We start from the raw sequence: 15,946 nt of genomic DNA on the forward strand, positions 1-15,946 counted from the left end.
TTAGACAATAAAGTTAATCTTGAATCTTGAGTCTTGTCTGTCTGTCTGTCTGTCTGTCTGTCTATCTATCTATCTATCTATCTATCTATCTATCTATCTATCTATCTATCTGTTGCACTATTTATTACCTGTATGACTTGTTTTATGTCTGCCGTTAGGGGTATAAGCCCAAGACAAAATGTACCACTCGTTGGACAATAAAGTTAATCTTGAATCTTATCTATCTATCTATCTATCTATCTATCTATCTATCTATCTATCTATCTATCTATCTATGTAGAAGTGTTGTGTACAGAGAAGTGATATTTTATTCTCTAACTATTTGTTGTAGAGGCCAGTAGTAGTTACAATCAGGCAGAAAATATATGAACACAGAACAACAAGGAGTGATTAATAAAGACATGTTTTATTTGATTCATCCGACAGAAAATGACAAAAAGCAACCAACTTGTTTTCCCTTTCCCGAACACCTGAACTTTTTGTGTGCTTTGCGAAGTCAAAAAAAATGGATAAGTTGATATCTTATTATTCTAATTTAGCTCTTCTTTTCTCTATTGATATCTTAGTATGATAAACAATATTATATATGTTGTCTTCCCGTATTAAACATGAAGGTAAAACACATGTTAAAGCAAGACCTTTGTGATATTAATTATTTTTATGGTTTGACATTTGTATGTCCACTGCAACGTAGGCCTACTGCTATTCAGAAAGGTAAATATGAGGTGGAACATAAAATGCCCCATTCAACATTTCATTCACATAGTCAAATAAAATCATTTAGAGATGTGAAAAATGCATATAAGCAAATTTTACATTTAAATCTGCATAAAAAGTACATAATCTTAATGCTCGATGTTGTTTGTCAAGTTGATTATTGCAATTTTGCCATTACTGCTACATTTTGGAAAGCAAAGCTTCTCGCTGTTTTAAAAAACAAACGTTACAATGAAGAAACAAAAATCTTTAACAAACGTAACTGAAACCTTGCACCGTACTTATAGCAGTTGTAACACTTTAACTTTCTCAGCTGTCACTAAAGTGCAAAGAAGAATTGGCAAGATAATAAAAACTGCAACAGTATTTTTTTTTCCCCTAAATATAACAACTCCATACTTCACATGCAAACAAACACTCCTCCAACTCATTCAGACTGAAATTCAAAAAACACATTAAAACCACAAAACCTCCTTCCTTGGCTAAAATAGGTAATTACTTCAGTTAATCAATTTGATTGATATTAGGCTTAGTAAGCATATCCCCCCAGAAAAAAAACAAAAAAACATCTGGCACTAACATTTCAGGCATTGTGAGATTATAAATCAGCTTCATAATGGGCCAATTAAGCTCCTATTTTGAAAACATACTTAAACTTGAGAGCAGCACTGTCAAGTCTTTGAGGGGAAAAGCCACAACAGTGAAAAGAGAAAATACAAAATACTCCCAGAGTATTTTATAAACACATTCAAGTGAAAGTGTGAAAAGAAAAAAGAGACCGTTGTGAACTCAAACACACACACTCGTTGTGTGGAGAAAGGAAAGGAAAACTTGATTAAAAAACAGAATTAAAGTTGGCATCATGGGCGACATGCCGCCTGAGCTACTGAGTTATTCTGATAAGAGCCGATCAAAGCCAAACCAGAGGAAATTTCTACAGATTTTTAACTTGTCTTTATGATTATCAGTCAAATATCAAAAATGATGATTGTCCCAAAACACTTGCTGCAGAGTCCACAAATTGCAATGTGTTTTTTGGTTCAACTCTTAAGTTTGAGAGCTGCTCATGCAGAACAAATATTATGTAAATATAAAGTAAATAAAGGGGCTAAATATCAAATATGTGAATCACTGAGCCAAAGTGACATAAACTCAATATTAGTCACTGCTTATCCGCATTAAGCGACTCAGATTATCCTATAAAACCACTTGTATAAAAGTTGAAATGTTTATTAAATACGACATGTTATCATCACTGTGTATGATGAAGAGGACCATGCAGTTTGACTTAGTACCCACCACAGAAGTAGTGAACATATAAACACCTTTAAAACACAAATAACTCGTTTTTTCAGTACTCGTTCGTTAAACTTCAGGCTTGTATTTCCATCATTTTCTCAAAAAGTTTATATTCTTTCAGCCTTTTAAGGAGGTTAAATCGTATTTACAACACTATCTACATCTGTGTTATTGTATTAAATGTTCAGGATAAAAGACCGAGACCGAGCCAGGCCGCTACTGAACCTGGAAGACGTTGATCTTGCTCGTGTTTTTCAGCGTCTGTCTCCGGTTGCAGAACCATACTCGCACAACCTCTCGGTCATAGTTCAGCTCTCTGGCGATTTCCGTGATCTCCTGACCCGTGGGCAGCGCGTTCTTCTCAAAGTAGGAGTTGAGCACCTCTATCGCCTGCGGTGTGAAGCTGGTGCGCCGCTTGCGTTTTTTAGACGGTTCGCCGCCGACGAACTCCATCAGATTCTGCTGGCCCTTCTGGTTCCAGTGCTCGGCCTCGGCCAGCCACTTCTCCAGCACCGGCTTCAGCTTCTGAGCGCTCTTCGGGGTGATGTCCAACTTTTCAAACCTGCAGTACGAAAGAAATTTCAATCTGAAGTGCCTGTTTTTGGCACGATACCTCAATTTAATCCCTATTGAAACAGATATAATCTATAAAATAGAAAGCCTAAGTGGAAGCAGGAAGTAATGTCGCCATGGGACCTAAATTCGGAGAAAATCTCAATGTAAGTGAACGAGAGTCAACATTTTATTTTGTGATCCGATTGAATCGTGTCATGAGAAAAAAATATGATCTCTACCTGTTTAAAACATTACGTTTCATGCCAAAAAATCATCAGTTTATCATAAAACGGCAACGGAAGAATGTATTTTGTGTGAAGACGCTCTACGGACTTCAGATCTATTCTGGTGTCCCACAAAAAATACGGCATTTGGTGTGTGACGTCAGCAACGCAACCTGTAGTCTTTCTGGTTACGGATTCTTCGGAATTTTATTTTACAATAGTTTTACAACAAACTGCTGATTTCTCGGCATGAAACGTGATGTTTTTTTTAAAGGGACAATGAGGAGTTTTGGAAAGTGAAGTGTTCTCATACTACATTTACCATGAGCCTCCGCGCGCACGGTGAAATTCTTGGACCAGGGCAAGACGGACGTCTTGCCAAGAATGTTTTTATTCATCAATAATGAAAGTCGGAGGTTCAAAGACGATCCGATACCGTCGTAGTTCCGACCATAAACGGCGATTTGGCGAGGTTATTCTCATGACCCGCCGGGCAGCGTCCGCGAAACCGAAAGCAAGGAAATGCTGGTCGGCTCGCCCAGCATTTCCGCCACTAATTAAAATAACAAAATAACGATAAAGACAAAATTATATATTTATCGAAAATGGAGCCATTAACAAGTGTGGGTAGCGTAGATTCATCCACATTAACGTGAGACTTTTTTATAACCAAATAGAAACTCCTCATTGTCCCTTTAAACTTTGACTCCCGTTCACTTACAGTACATGGAGACTTTTTCCGAATTGAGGATCCAAGGCGAGCGTTACTTCCTGCTTCCGCTTAGGCTCTCTATATATATTTTGCATTCCAGTTCAAGCTTTAGCCAGACTAACGGATGTCTCATTATTATCTTGACTTAACTACTGACCATTGCTGTTCATATTAAAATGCCATTTTCAGGTCATGAACCATTTAGAGAATTTGTACAATCTATACTAACAGATCTTTTTTTTTTCAATCTAATGTAGCCTATGCAGTGGAAATGTAATTGACCATTACATTTCCTGACCACATCCACTTTGATGCATGAAAGAAATAGAGCCCGAATCTCTTGCTGAGATTAAATATGGTTCATCAAATATGGAGCTACAGCCATTTTAGCATAACAGAGGAAACAGAGGAAATAAAATCAAACAAAATCTACCCACCAGTTCACAGATTACTTTGTTGTTCTGTTGTTTGTTTGTTTAGTCCAAATAAAAACCAGATGCTGACAGGGATTTTTATTAACCTGTAAGAGCCGTTTCCCCTCTGGTACGAGTGCTAAGCCATGCCAGACGGCCGCTGGCTGTAGATGTATATTTAATGGGTCAACACGAGAGTGGTATCTATCTCTTCATCTAACGCTCTGCCAAAAAGTAAACAAATATATTCTCAAAATGTCAAATAGTGCATTTAAAATCCTTTTTGATGTATTCAGGTAAAGATTTTTAAACTCATGAACCTGCTCGTCTTTATGTAGAAAGAATTTTAGTTTCTTCATTGAGTTCCCTAAATGCATTTTATATATAAAAACACCAATCTGACTTGCAGCTCAGGATGTCACGATTATAGGATTCTTGTTCCGATTATTGTCAGAGAAATTACACGATTACTATATTAAATTATTACACTATGAATGTGTAAAATCAAATATAGTCTAAAGATAAATTGACATTAACGTAATTTAACCAAGTTACTGCGTTTTGCTTTACTTTGGCGTACAAAGCCGGGTGGGTATCGACTAAATACGTTTGTTTGGAGGGAATCAGTCTTCACCACTCACGCACATCTCTGATCTGCCGACATGGTTATGACGTAATCTTTTCTGGAAAGTGGCGGTATTTAAGAACGTTTACGATTAAATAAACGTGGCGTTGGTTTAATACTGTGATTAATTGTGAAAACAAGTAATCGTGACATCCCTACTTGCAGCATGTCTGCAATTAGACAATGCTGCAGCTGAGTAGTTGTTTGCATCTGCAGTATTAGGATTGTAATTTGTGTTCATGCAAATGCAACGAGTGCAGCACACACATCAAATGCACTGCACACACACACACTCACACACACACACACACACCCTGCGACATGCACAGTGCAGAGAAAAATGTACCTGCAAATGGCCGACTGGCTGTAAGCCGGACCCTCGGTCGCAGTCAGAGCCTGCCCTACTTGTGTCTGCGTAAGCCCCAAGGACAGACGGCGGATCTTGAAATTCTTGGCAAACTCCCGAATTTCCTCCAGATTAATGCCTTCCTCGCTGCTGGCTACCTGCTGCGGTTCTACGATTATGAGCAGAGAGTCGGGTTAAAAATATCCACCTACTTATAGCGGATCTATGTTTGGGAGAGGAGAAGCAGGTGTATACGTACTGCTGACAAGCTGGCCCACTTTCGCGATGTCTCCGCAGGTGATCGGCACCGAGGAGGAGAGCGTGGTGGCCGTCTTCAGGACCGACGGCTGCGGGGCGATTACAACCGGAGACTGAGTGACAGTCGTTACCGAAGCCTGGCAGGAAACAGAATAGTCTCTGATGAAGCTGCGTTGATAAATGCGGCAGTCCTTTTCATATCTTTAAAGGGATAGTTCAACATTTTGTCAAACTGTATATCCCTATAGTCATAGCAGTAGCTTCGTTACCTTTAATTGTCAGTGCAAGCTGTTTTTAGAGCGGCGGAGCAGAGCCGCGAGCTGCTCAGAGCTACGCTACGGAGGCTAATGGGATTTCTTGGTTTCCCTCATCAAACTCATCAAATACACAATCCAACAACTCCAAAACGCTCTGATGGACAAGTTGTGGCCTGCACATTCACCACGCTATGAGATAATAACACAACGTTACCAGACAGAGTTGTTTTAGAGGGAAATTCATGCAAAACCGCTGCGCGTTCCTGTCAGGGGGCAGTTTTTCGGCAAGCAGTCTCTGCATTTACCTCTAAAACAACTCTGTCTGGTAACGTTGTGTTATTATCTCATAGCGTGGTGAATGTGCAGGCCACAACTTGTCCACCAGAGCGTTCTGGAGTTGTTGGATTGTGTATTTGATGAGTTTGATGAGGGAAACCAAGAAATCCCATTAGCATCGGTAGCGTAGCTCTGAGCAGCTCGCCGCTCTGCTCCGCCGTTCTAAAAACAGCTTGCACCGACAATTAAAGGTAACGAACCTACTGCTATGACTATAGGGATTATTGCAATGGGCCAATTTGCCACTTTATGACAGACGTTTGTCCACCTGTGTGTTGGGCTTGGCGAGCGTTGGAGGAGCAGCAGCTTTGGGCAGAACTGCAGCAGATGTTACGACGGTGGCCGGTCCGTTTCCTACAGTGGCGATGATCTGGCCCTGGCTGTTGAGAAGCAGCTGTGGGGTTACAGTCTGGACCTGGAGGCCTTGGAGGCCTTGGAGGCTCTGGAGGCTCTGGAGGCTCTGCAGACCCTGGAGGCCCTGGAGGCCCTGGAGGCCCTGGAGCGTGGAGGTTGCAGCTCCTGCAGCCAGAGAAGCCGGGTTCAACAGCAGCGGGAGAGTTCCTATAACCTGTAAATATTGTTTTGCATTTTTGGAGAAACACACACAGATAATTGAAATGGAACAATGAGATAGGACGTTCAACTCCTCCTTTCATTCTGGGAAAAAAGAATGTCCTATTAGCAGTTCACTTGGAATAAAAATCATGTCTTTGATGATTTAACACTGCACTTCTCACTGCGACGAGCTGCAATAATGGAAAGACTGAGTAATGGAAGTGTTTGAGGGGACAAATCAGTTTTCACAGGAATTGTCTTATGCTCCACTGGCTTGAAATAGCAGCACTGCTGATTGATGTTAACTGGAGGCCGGAGCCTTTATTCCCAGAAACAGAAACACAACACGAAAACACTGATTGTTCTTGGAGAGGGTGTGATTATCAAATCAAAACAGATCACTTATGAAAACCTGCAGAGAATGTTAATGGCTCTATGTACATGGATCTTATACCACAAGACACATGCTGTGAGAGGAAGACAAAATAATAATTGTTCAAGAAATAGAATAAAAAGCAGCAGTTTCTTTTATTGCACCCACCTGTCCCTGGGCATTTGTGATGATCTGGCTGGTGATGCCGGCCATGTTGGACATGGCGCTGGTGATGATGGGAGTGGAGGCGAGGGAGCTGAGGAACTGGGGCTGCGCTCCGAGGGAAGCAGCGTTGATCTGAGCAGAGAGGAAAAAGCTCAGGAAATAAAACCATGCAACACTCACTGCAAAAACTCAAAATCTTTCCAAGAATATTTGTCTTGTTTCTTCAAAATGTCTAATTTCTAGTCAAAACTCATCTCTTCCCACTTAAAATAAGACTAATCACTTAAAAAGAACTTGTTTTTAGATCATTTTCACTTGTTTTAAACTAATTTTCAATTGAAATAAGTAGAAAAATCTGCCAGTGAAAGCAAGTTGTTTTGTGTTTGTAATAAGAAAGAAAAACTTGCTCCACTATCAGATTTTTCTACTTAATTTCAAGTGAAAATATGCTTGAAAGAAGTAAAAAGTGTCTAAAAACAAGCTACTTTTTAATGTGATGAGTCTTTTTTTAAGTAGAATGAGATGTGTTTTGACTAGAAATGACATTTTGACTAGAAATAAGACAAATATTCTTGGTAAGATTTTGAGTTTTTGCAGTGTACATGAGCCAAATGTGAACAGAGCAGAGTTGACGACGCTGTGACGGATCCTTACGATAGCCGGGTTGAGGGAGAGTCCTGCGGTCTGCAGCGCCGCCACAGAGATGTTGGACTGGGACACGGTCGTCGTGGCGGCTGCCTGAGCTGCCGCCGTAGCCGCCGCCACCTGAGCCGCCACCGTGGCCTGGGCGCTGCTCACCTGCGACGCCTGAGTCACCTGCTGCACGGCGGCCTGGACCTGCTGCATGGACTGAGGCTGGAACACCGTCTGAGCGTTCGTCTGTAGCTGAGGCTGCACCGAGTTCAAGACCGTGGCAGCTGGAGGGAAAAACAGAGGACGATGTTTAATGTGAGGAAACTGACTAAGAACATGACAGAAAGACAGGAAGAACACGCTTACTTTCTTTGTGTAATCTCCTTAAAACTATTTTTTGCCTGTTTATTCATATATTTCCATCGTTTATCTCTGTGTAATTTCCACTATGATAATTTTTCTTTTATTATTATCATTTATGTACGTATTTCTGATTGTTCATTTGTATGTTGTTTTCTTTTTTTGAATGACATTACAGTATATTTCATTGTTAACTATAAGTGGAGGCACCTACAGTAATAAGCTCTTTGAGTTTTCACCTCTTCCAGCACTGTAAATTATCAAATTGTTCCTTTTACTTGTGTATTTTTAACTGTGCCAAATAAATATAAATATAAAAAAAATGGGTGTGCAAACTTTTTGGTTCAGGGGCCACAATGAGTTTTAAAATTTGGCGGACGGCCCGGTATCAAGACGGATGGAGAGAGTTTGTGTCAACTAATATAAAGTGGATGTAAAAACCATTAGCTAAAAGTAAAAGAAAACTTAAATTCAGTTTCAGTGGGAGCCGTGTTGTTGTTGTTGTTGGTCACTCTCTTTTTGCCAGTGCATCTAAGTTTGCAGCCTTTGCTCTGATTTGGACAATTTTGTAAATCCAGGTTAAAAACATTTATCTTTTCATGATCTTATGGCTAAACTTTTTCAAAGAACTTTAAATCTTAATCTTGGACTTGCAGTTAGTTCCCTTACTGTAATTGTCTTAATACAAATCAATATTTAATGCTACAAACTCTTATTATATGCTCTTTTTTATTAGTTTTCATTTTATTATATACAGTATATATATATTTTCTCTCTCTCTCTTTTTTGTTGTTGTATGTTTTCATGTTTTTGTTGTTTTTTCTCGTTTCCAATTCTTACAGTTGAATGTTTTGTTTTTATGTTGAAATACTCTATATAAATAAAGCTGCCTTGCCAATATTCAATAAGCCAGATTAAAAAGCCCAATAGGCTGTATATGGCCTGCACACTGGAGTTTAATAAGGCACACTAGCAGCTCTTATAATGTCACCGTGAACACAGTAAACAAGATGTGTGTGTGTTTTGTGTTTTGTGTCAGCTGTGATATCGTCCAAGTAACACTTTAAATGCAGAGAGAGACAGTTTGTGTTGTTTTTTTACCTTGGAGGCCAGCGAAGGGCAGCTTGAGGAGGTTTCCGGCCGAGTTAGCCGCGGCGAGTCCGGGCAGAGTGGCGACGCTGGTGGTGGGGATGGTGAGAACGGCCAGACTGCCCTGGCCTCCGATGGAGCCGGCCATGCTGAGCGGGATGAGCAGCGGCTGGCCCAGCGAGCCGGTCTGGGCCATCATCCCCGTCATCAGCGTGGCCAGACTCTCCTGGGTGAGCACCTGATGTTGTGGAGAGAAACATTATATTATCTGCTTTCAGGATTTAGTGACGGATGGATGAGTAATGTTTTTTCTCAGAGGGAACTTAAAAACCTCCCTCATCTGCTTTTACTGTCACTCTGGTGTTTTACAGGGGCAATTTTAAAACTAAGCTAAAGTAGTAGTAGTAGCAATAAAACTTTCATTGCCTTTGGACTCGGATAATCCATCTCTGCTGTGCTTGCACGGCTGAATTTCTTTTGTCTTTTTTTATGATATTTTGTGTTTTATTTTGCTGTTGCATTGGCGCGTATTGGTTTGACTTCTCTCCAATTGTCTCTACGTCCCCAGGCGATGTGTTCAGGTGTTTAGGATCAAATTTGCTCCGTTTTTCACATTCACAATGAACTGGAGGCGACCGGCTCAGTCAGTGACTTCACTAAATCACCCAACAGTCGCCTGTGGGGGACAATAGTGACATTAATCCCTCTGACACATGAATATTGGACAAGAAATTATACAGAACAGGGTGAAATGCAAATAGAGGTTTTTTCTCGCCCTCATTACTTGTCAGGCCGGTGATTCTTAATCTCAAACACTTTGTTAAGGTAAAAAAAAAGTCAAACTTCACACTAGTTCGGTAATCTCACAGTAAAAGACAAATCTCAAATACTTAATCTGGTTAAGACGGCTAGCAAAATCTTGGGTTCCCCTGTCCCACGTACACCTCAAGATCTGTTTGAACAGGCCACCATTAGGTTGGCAAACTCTATTCTAGCAGATCCTAGGCACGCACTTCTCCCTGAATATGTGCTCTCAAACTCAGGTAGGAGATACCGAGTCCCTTTGTGCAGGCACAATCGCCTCAAAAACTCGTTCATCCCACTGTCCATTAAACTTATGAATGAGCAGCTTGTGTGATGATGTGTATGAATGTTTGTGTGTCTGTACATCTGCCACTAGTACTCTCTGAGGCATATTGCACTTTAATGATTTTACTGTATGTTTTTAGTACTTTCCTGCAGCTCTTCTTTTGTACTGTTTTTGTCTTGTTGTGAAGCAGCACTGTGAGAGAAATTTCTTCCACGGGAGACTAATAAATGATTTTGACTTTGACTAGAATATTCTCTCTCTAATGACAAAGGATGAATATTGAAGGTGTGTGTGTGTGCATGTTGTGTGAGTTCATACCTGTGGACAGCCTTGCACAGTGATGGGCATGGCGGCCTGTGGCTGCTGCATGGACACGCTGATGGGAACAGCGGGAGTCAGCGTTTGGACAGCGGGCGCCGGAGCCTCTACAGACACCACCTGCTGCTCGCCCAGCACTGCAGGAGCAGAGGAGCAGAGGCCAGCGTTGGTTCTCACTGACATTTGACGTGTGTGCGTGTGTTTTTTTTACTACAGTAGCCTATGTCATTGTAATGTGCATACAAGCAAAGTAAAGCCAAAGCCGGTTTATATATAAACCAAGACCCCCCATGACGAGTCAGCTTCCTGTACACATGTCACGTGGGTTTCTGCACGGCCACGCCTTGAGTGTATTGACTCCAATGGGAAAATTGAACGTGAACACAACAGATTATGGTCGATCCTTTCGCCCCACCGTCACTGAAGTACATTTTGAACTCATTTTTCACAAGCCACATCTCAGCTGAACATTTTGACACGAAAATGAACTTTGTTCACGACCTGTCTCTGTCTCAACAACACAGATCTCAAAATAAACGGCCGCGAACTCCCGTGAAAATTATTTAACCCTCCTGTTGTCTTTCTGGGTCAAATTGACCCAATCTGTTTCCTTCCTCCATCTTTCTTTCCTTCCTTTCTCCCTTCCTTCTTCCCACAATCATTTCTCCCTTCCTTCCTTCCTTCCTTCCTTCCTTTCATCCTTACTTCTTCTTCCTTCCTCTTTTGATCCAATTGACCTGATCTGTTCCCTATACCCCCATCTTTCTTTCCTTCCCTTTTCCCTTCCTTCTTTCCTCCCTTCTTCCTTCCTTGAACGAATCTGTGCCCTCCCTCCATCTTTCTTTCCTTCCTTCCTTCCTTTTTGACCCAGTTGACCCTCATTCCTTCTATCTTTCCTCTTATTTTCCCTTCGCCGTTCCTTCCTTCCTTCCTTGACCCAGGGGGACAACAACGGAGGGTTAAATAATTTTCGTCATGCTAAATATGACTGTTAGTAGTGTAAATATTTCATGTTATCATAAGAAAATATAAATATCTCACTTTCATCTACCTACAAATTCTATAAATCCACACACACGTTCACGAGACGCCCGTTTAGGAGACAGGAAGTGTAACCATTTCTATGATTGGAGCAGCCTCTCATGGGGTATCTTGGTAAATAGAGGATCTTGGAGGATATTTGGTAAAGCTTTACCTACTCCCCCCGCGCTGTGGGGCAGAGTGGGGCCGTCCTGGACGCCGCCGCCACCCTCCGACTGCTCGGCCGTCTGAGCCGCTCCCTCCTCGGCTCTGCCTTCACTCTTCCCATCGGTCATCGACGCATCGACCTCGACCTCTAACACGCGAATAGTCTCATGGCCGGACATCACAATGACCTGCACAGTGATGGGGAATAAAACAAATAAAATCAGAGTCAATGATTCAAGTGCAGAAGGAGCCGCCTGCTGTGTTTGTGTTGTGTACGTTTTTCTTTTTGTTTCTGTAGTTTCATTATAGATAAATATGATTATAGACTCACTTCATCTCGGGTCAGAAAATAAAGTCTTAATTTAGTATTTATCCCCTTCATCATCAATTTGCTGTCTAACGAGAAATTAAACCGGTTTACTGTGCAGCATAATGAAAACAGCACAGCAGGGTTATTGAGAAGCAACTGCTCATGTTGTTGTGTTTGCAGAAACAGACTTACACTATACACTATGTACAATACAAGGAGGAATATTTTGTTTATATATGACTGTATTGTGTCACATCTGCTGTAGTTTTGTGTCTTGTTGACTTGGTTTAGAGAAAATATGTGGTTCTGTTTTTACTTCTGATAACATACTATAACATAGTTTAAAAGACTATAGTGCAGGAGGAGCTGCCTACTCTACTGCACTTCTTTGGTTGAAGTTTTTATTGTAATCCTATTATAGATAAATATGATAATCGTCAGACTTCATCTGCAACCTGAAGGGTCAGAAAAGAAAGTTTAAATTAAGTACTTATCCCCCTCATCATTTTTCCCTCTAACTACATGTAGTGAATCAGATTTTTTTTTCCGGCTCATCCAGTGATTTATGGTATGCAGTAATGAAAGTAGGAGAGGCAGCAAGACAACCTGGGCTGGAGGGACAAAGTGCAGAGAGAGACATTGCAGGAAGAGAGGAGAGAGGAGAGAGGAGGAGGATGCATACCTGGTTGTCTTTGGCAGGGAATTTCAAAGTGCAGGATTTAAATGGCTGAAAAAAGACTTCTGCAGTCAGACAGTGAATGGCTAAGGAGAACAGAGAAGCCAAGCACATATTAGGACACAATGAACAAAAAAAAAAAAACAATACCAAAACAAAAGAAAAAAAAGAAAATGAAAAGAGCATGAGTACAACAAAACAATGATAAGAGCATCAGCCAACAAGCAGCTCAAGCAATGCTTTCTTCAAAATCCCCTCCGTGAAGAGCATTGCTTTTGTTTGCTGACTATGTCTATGTACATACAGTACACACACAATGTTACTGAGAGAGAGAAACCACAATTAATTATCAAGCATGGCAGTTTAAAAACTGGTAACTCACAAGCATAAAGCAGCAGGAATTATTATTATTATTATTAGGCTGCGATCAAAACACACAAAAAAAAAACTGAACTGAATGAACTGCTGCAAGTGAGAGTTAATCATTCCTGTGTGACATGATATGCTGGCACATGGAGGGTGACGGGAGCAAACAGCAGCAGAGCTGGAAGACAACAGGAGTTATCAGGGTTCGGTTCAAGCTGTGTGTGAGAAAGAGAGGGAGATAGGGAGGGAAAGAAAGAAAGAGGGAGGGAAAGGGAGGGAGGGGCTCGCTGCTGCTCAGACAGGTGAGTGAGTGTTACCTGCTCATTGACAGTAAGTGGGGCATCTTTGGCAGGGAGGTCCTGGGAGTTCATGGCTCTCTGCTGCTGCACCACCTCGGTCACTGTCCGCCTGTCATCCTGAGTGAAACACACACAAAAAAAATACTCTTTTAAGATTTAACCTCAATTTTCTACCTGATCTTTATAAATATGTTTTGCAGCTTTGCAGCCACTTCAGGTAAAAAAAGGAAATATATAAAGTTTTATATTGGAGATGTAGCCTAGTACCTGCACTTTAAGGGGGCAAATCCAGGTTGCAGACCCAGACCCACATGCAGAGGAGACTAGGAGGACTGTGTTTTCTCTTTTTTATTCATCATGGCTATTTCTGTCATTGCAGGACCAGACTATTTGGAGGGGCCTATAAACAGGCCACACTGTGTTGCACTTGTGCTGCAGGAAAAAAGCGGCGTGATCATGAAAACACGCGGATCGTGGACGTAAAGTGGTTTCAAATCCATCTCGGATCCGATAAAAGACCGAAGAGGACGAGTTTCCTGCTGCAATGCCCCGGTAGAAACGAGGATCTGTCAAAACTTCAGCGGGTGTTGATGGGCTCCCCACCCCCATCCCGGCCAATAAAAGTCTCGCCGCGGCGGCCACTTTTGGAGAGACGGGCACTATCCACCGAGCGCAGGCGACAGAAATCATCTCGACCCGTGCCTAGAGACCGAATATTATGTATTTCCCTCTCTTTATCATAAATATATAAATTATGCTAATTACGAACATTGCATATTAACCAAAACTCATTTCCTCTCGCCATTTCGCTGCTCCGCGCGAGCAGCAGGATCCCAACACAGTCCGGTTATTATATTCAACTTACCGCGTAAATGCAGCTTATTTGCCGTAATCCCCCGCTCTTATAAAGGTCCTTGTCACAGTTTGTTTCAGTCACACATAATTAAAAATTCATCTCAGCTCCCAGACAGGCGCTGTGACTGCACACAAAAGAGGCATTTGCATTGATAAGGAGGGTTGCAATGTTAGGATCTCCTCTCTCTTAATATTTAATGACGATGCTCTTTCTGCAACAGTTCGGGTCATCAAAGAAATCCTCGAGGTGTCTCACAAAATCCTATTTGAGCTGTAAAGTCGGACAAAATTGCCACAAAATTGGCCTTTTGCACTACGTCATGAACATAATTTATGCAAGAAAAAAATCTTGCATTGAAAAATGTCTGCCTCGACTTGAGAGCTGCCATGGCTCTCTTAAAGGGGAAGTGCCCCGATAAAAAAGCTGAGCACCGGGAGCTGCTATGAATCATTGACACAGAGAAATAATGGATGAGACACACGAACAACTGCGTGTGTGTGTGTGTTAATGCTGCTCTTTGTTTAAATGACAGTACTGTATGTGTGTGTGTGAATGACAAATGAGCTGTTTACTTCTGTGAATCTGTGCAAAATTATGAGAACAGCTCAGCAGGATTAGTGAGAAGAAGAAAAAAACAACTGTTAGTGTTGTGTTTGCACAGCCACATTTTTATGCACGACACAGTGGGGGCATATTTTATTAGCCTATATTTTGTCATAATTTGTTGTGATAATTTATCACAAGCTGAATAAAAATGGCTCCATTCATTCCTTCTACCTGACTTAAACCCTCACTGGTTGTGTATCGTGACATTTGTGCTGTATTTTATGTCTTTTGTTGACTTGGTTAAGATAAAATATGTGGTTATGAATTTATTTCTGAATAAATTCTTGCATTTTAACACTTCAAAAAACAGAGCCTAATAAATATTGTGGCTGTTTTGTCAAGTAATGAATTATTTGCTATTTATGAGGTTGAAAACCAACATTATGTTATTATAATGAGTAATGATCTGTATTGAGTGATATTCAGTGTTGTATTTGTTGTTTATTCCCTGTTCCTGACAACAGCAGAGCTAATGGGCTAATTAGACCTTGACCACTCAGTCCCCCTGCAAAAACAGAGGCCTAATTATAGTTTTGTCATCTCAGTTGTACCACAAAATGTTACTGGTGTTAATGAGAAGTTATTCTGTCTCCTGTTGTTTGATCACCATAAAACAACAATTAATAGTCTCAATCCATGGCTGTGTATTTCACTTTATAGATGTTGCAATGTAAATACATAATAAGATAAATATTGATATTACCTGTTAATTACGAGTTTTCTCTCTATTATAAGCTGATTCTGTTTTTATTTTTATTTTTTTATTTGTCTATTCTACATAATGAATATAAGTTTGATACCTCAATATTTTTTTATTGAAAACAGTATAAAGAAAAATATATAATGAATGTTAACTGGTATGTGTTTGCAGATGTAAACTTTATCCACAGGAAGTGTAATATTGCATGCATCCACTATCCAAAGTCAGTACAACTTCAGCCCCATGTTTAACCCTGTATTTGTTCTTATTTTAGAAAAGTAAATAAGCCGAACTAGCCACTAAGAGTTAATTGGTGCTATGTACTAGTGTAGGTACTGATAAATATCAGTGAATTGTATTTATACCGTAGCAATCTTAAAAACCCCTTGGTCCTAAAGGGAAGTTCTGACCTGCTCCGTTTCCTGCCTTGTTAATAGTTGGTACATTTCCTCCTCGATTGATTCATTTTCTTCGGTTGTTTATTACTCCATTTAAAGCCATCATTACGACTATGGGTCTATAATTAATTTTCTTACCCGAAACAACACTTTACCATCTCTCTTTAAAAAATAAAAAGGAAAAAGAAAAGCGCCACTTCCCGCCTCTGACCTGTAGGGGGG

At 40.8% G+C, this 15,946-nt stretch overlaps 1 protein-coding gene across 6 annotated transcripts; it reads right to left on the reverse strand.

Moving 5' to 3' along the window:
• Positions 1-398: 398 nt before the first annotated feature.
• pou6f1 (POU class 6 homeobox 1) lies at positions 399-15,878 on the reverse strand. Of its 6 annotated transcripts, none has more exons than XM_083975528.1 (11): positions 15,863-15,878; positions 13,183-13,281; positions 11,521-11,701; positions 10,326-10,462; positions 8,930-9,155; positions 7,490-7,752; positions 6,839-6,967; positions 6,011-6,310; positions 5,151-5,286; positions 4,892-5,060; positions 399-2,578 (listed from the first exon to the last, which is right to left on the reverse strand). In XM_083975528.1, exons 2-11 carry the CDS (start codon positions 13,234-13,236, stop codon positions 2,233-2,235), a joined length of 1,941 nt encoding a protein of 646 aa, XP_083831654.1. In that variant the 5' UTR covers positions 13,237-13,281; positions 15,863-15,878; the 3' UTR covers positions 399-2,232. The 6 variants fall into 6 exon arrangements, with proteins under 6 accessions (XP_083831654.1, XP_083831651.1, XP_083831653.1 ...); XM_083975525.1 differs by lacking the exon at positions 15,863-15,878 and adding an exon at positions 15,737-15,787; XM_083975527.1 differs by lacking the exon at positions 15,863-15,878 and adding an exon at positions 14,030-14,462.
• Positions 15,879-15,946: the final 68 nt, after the last annotated feature.

This window comes from Trachurus trachurus (assembly GCF_905171665.1).
Source record: "Trachurus trachurus genome assembly, chromosome: 7".
In the NCBI taxonomy this organism is placed as follows: domain Eukaryota; kingdom Metazoa; phylum Chordata; class Actinopteri; order Carangiformes; family Carangidae; genus Trachurus; species Trachurus trachurus.

Bases quoted from the DNA above. Each gene is read 5' to 3' on its own strand.
- pou6f1 (XM_083975524.1), bottom strand. From the start codon at position 12,685: ATGCTCTTTTCATTTTCTTTTTTTTCTTTTGTTTTGGTATTGTTTTTT. The intron at 7,753-8,929 runs GTAAAAAAACAA...TTTTCCCTCCAG, and splicing joins GCCCTTCGCTGGCCTCCAAG to CTGCCACGGTCTTGAACTCG. The intron at 6,311-6,838 runs GTGGGTGCAATA...CAATATTTACAG, and splicing joins TCACAAATGCCCAGGGACAG to GTTATAGGAACTCTCCCGCT.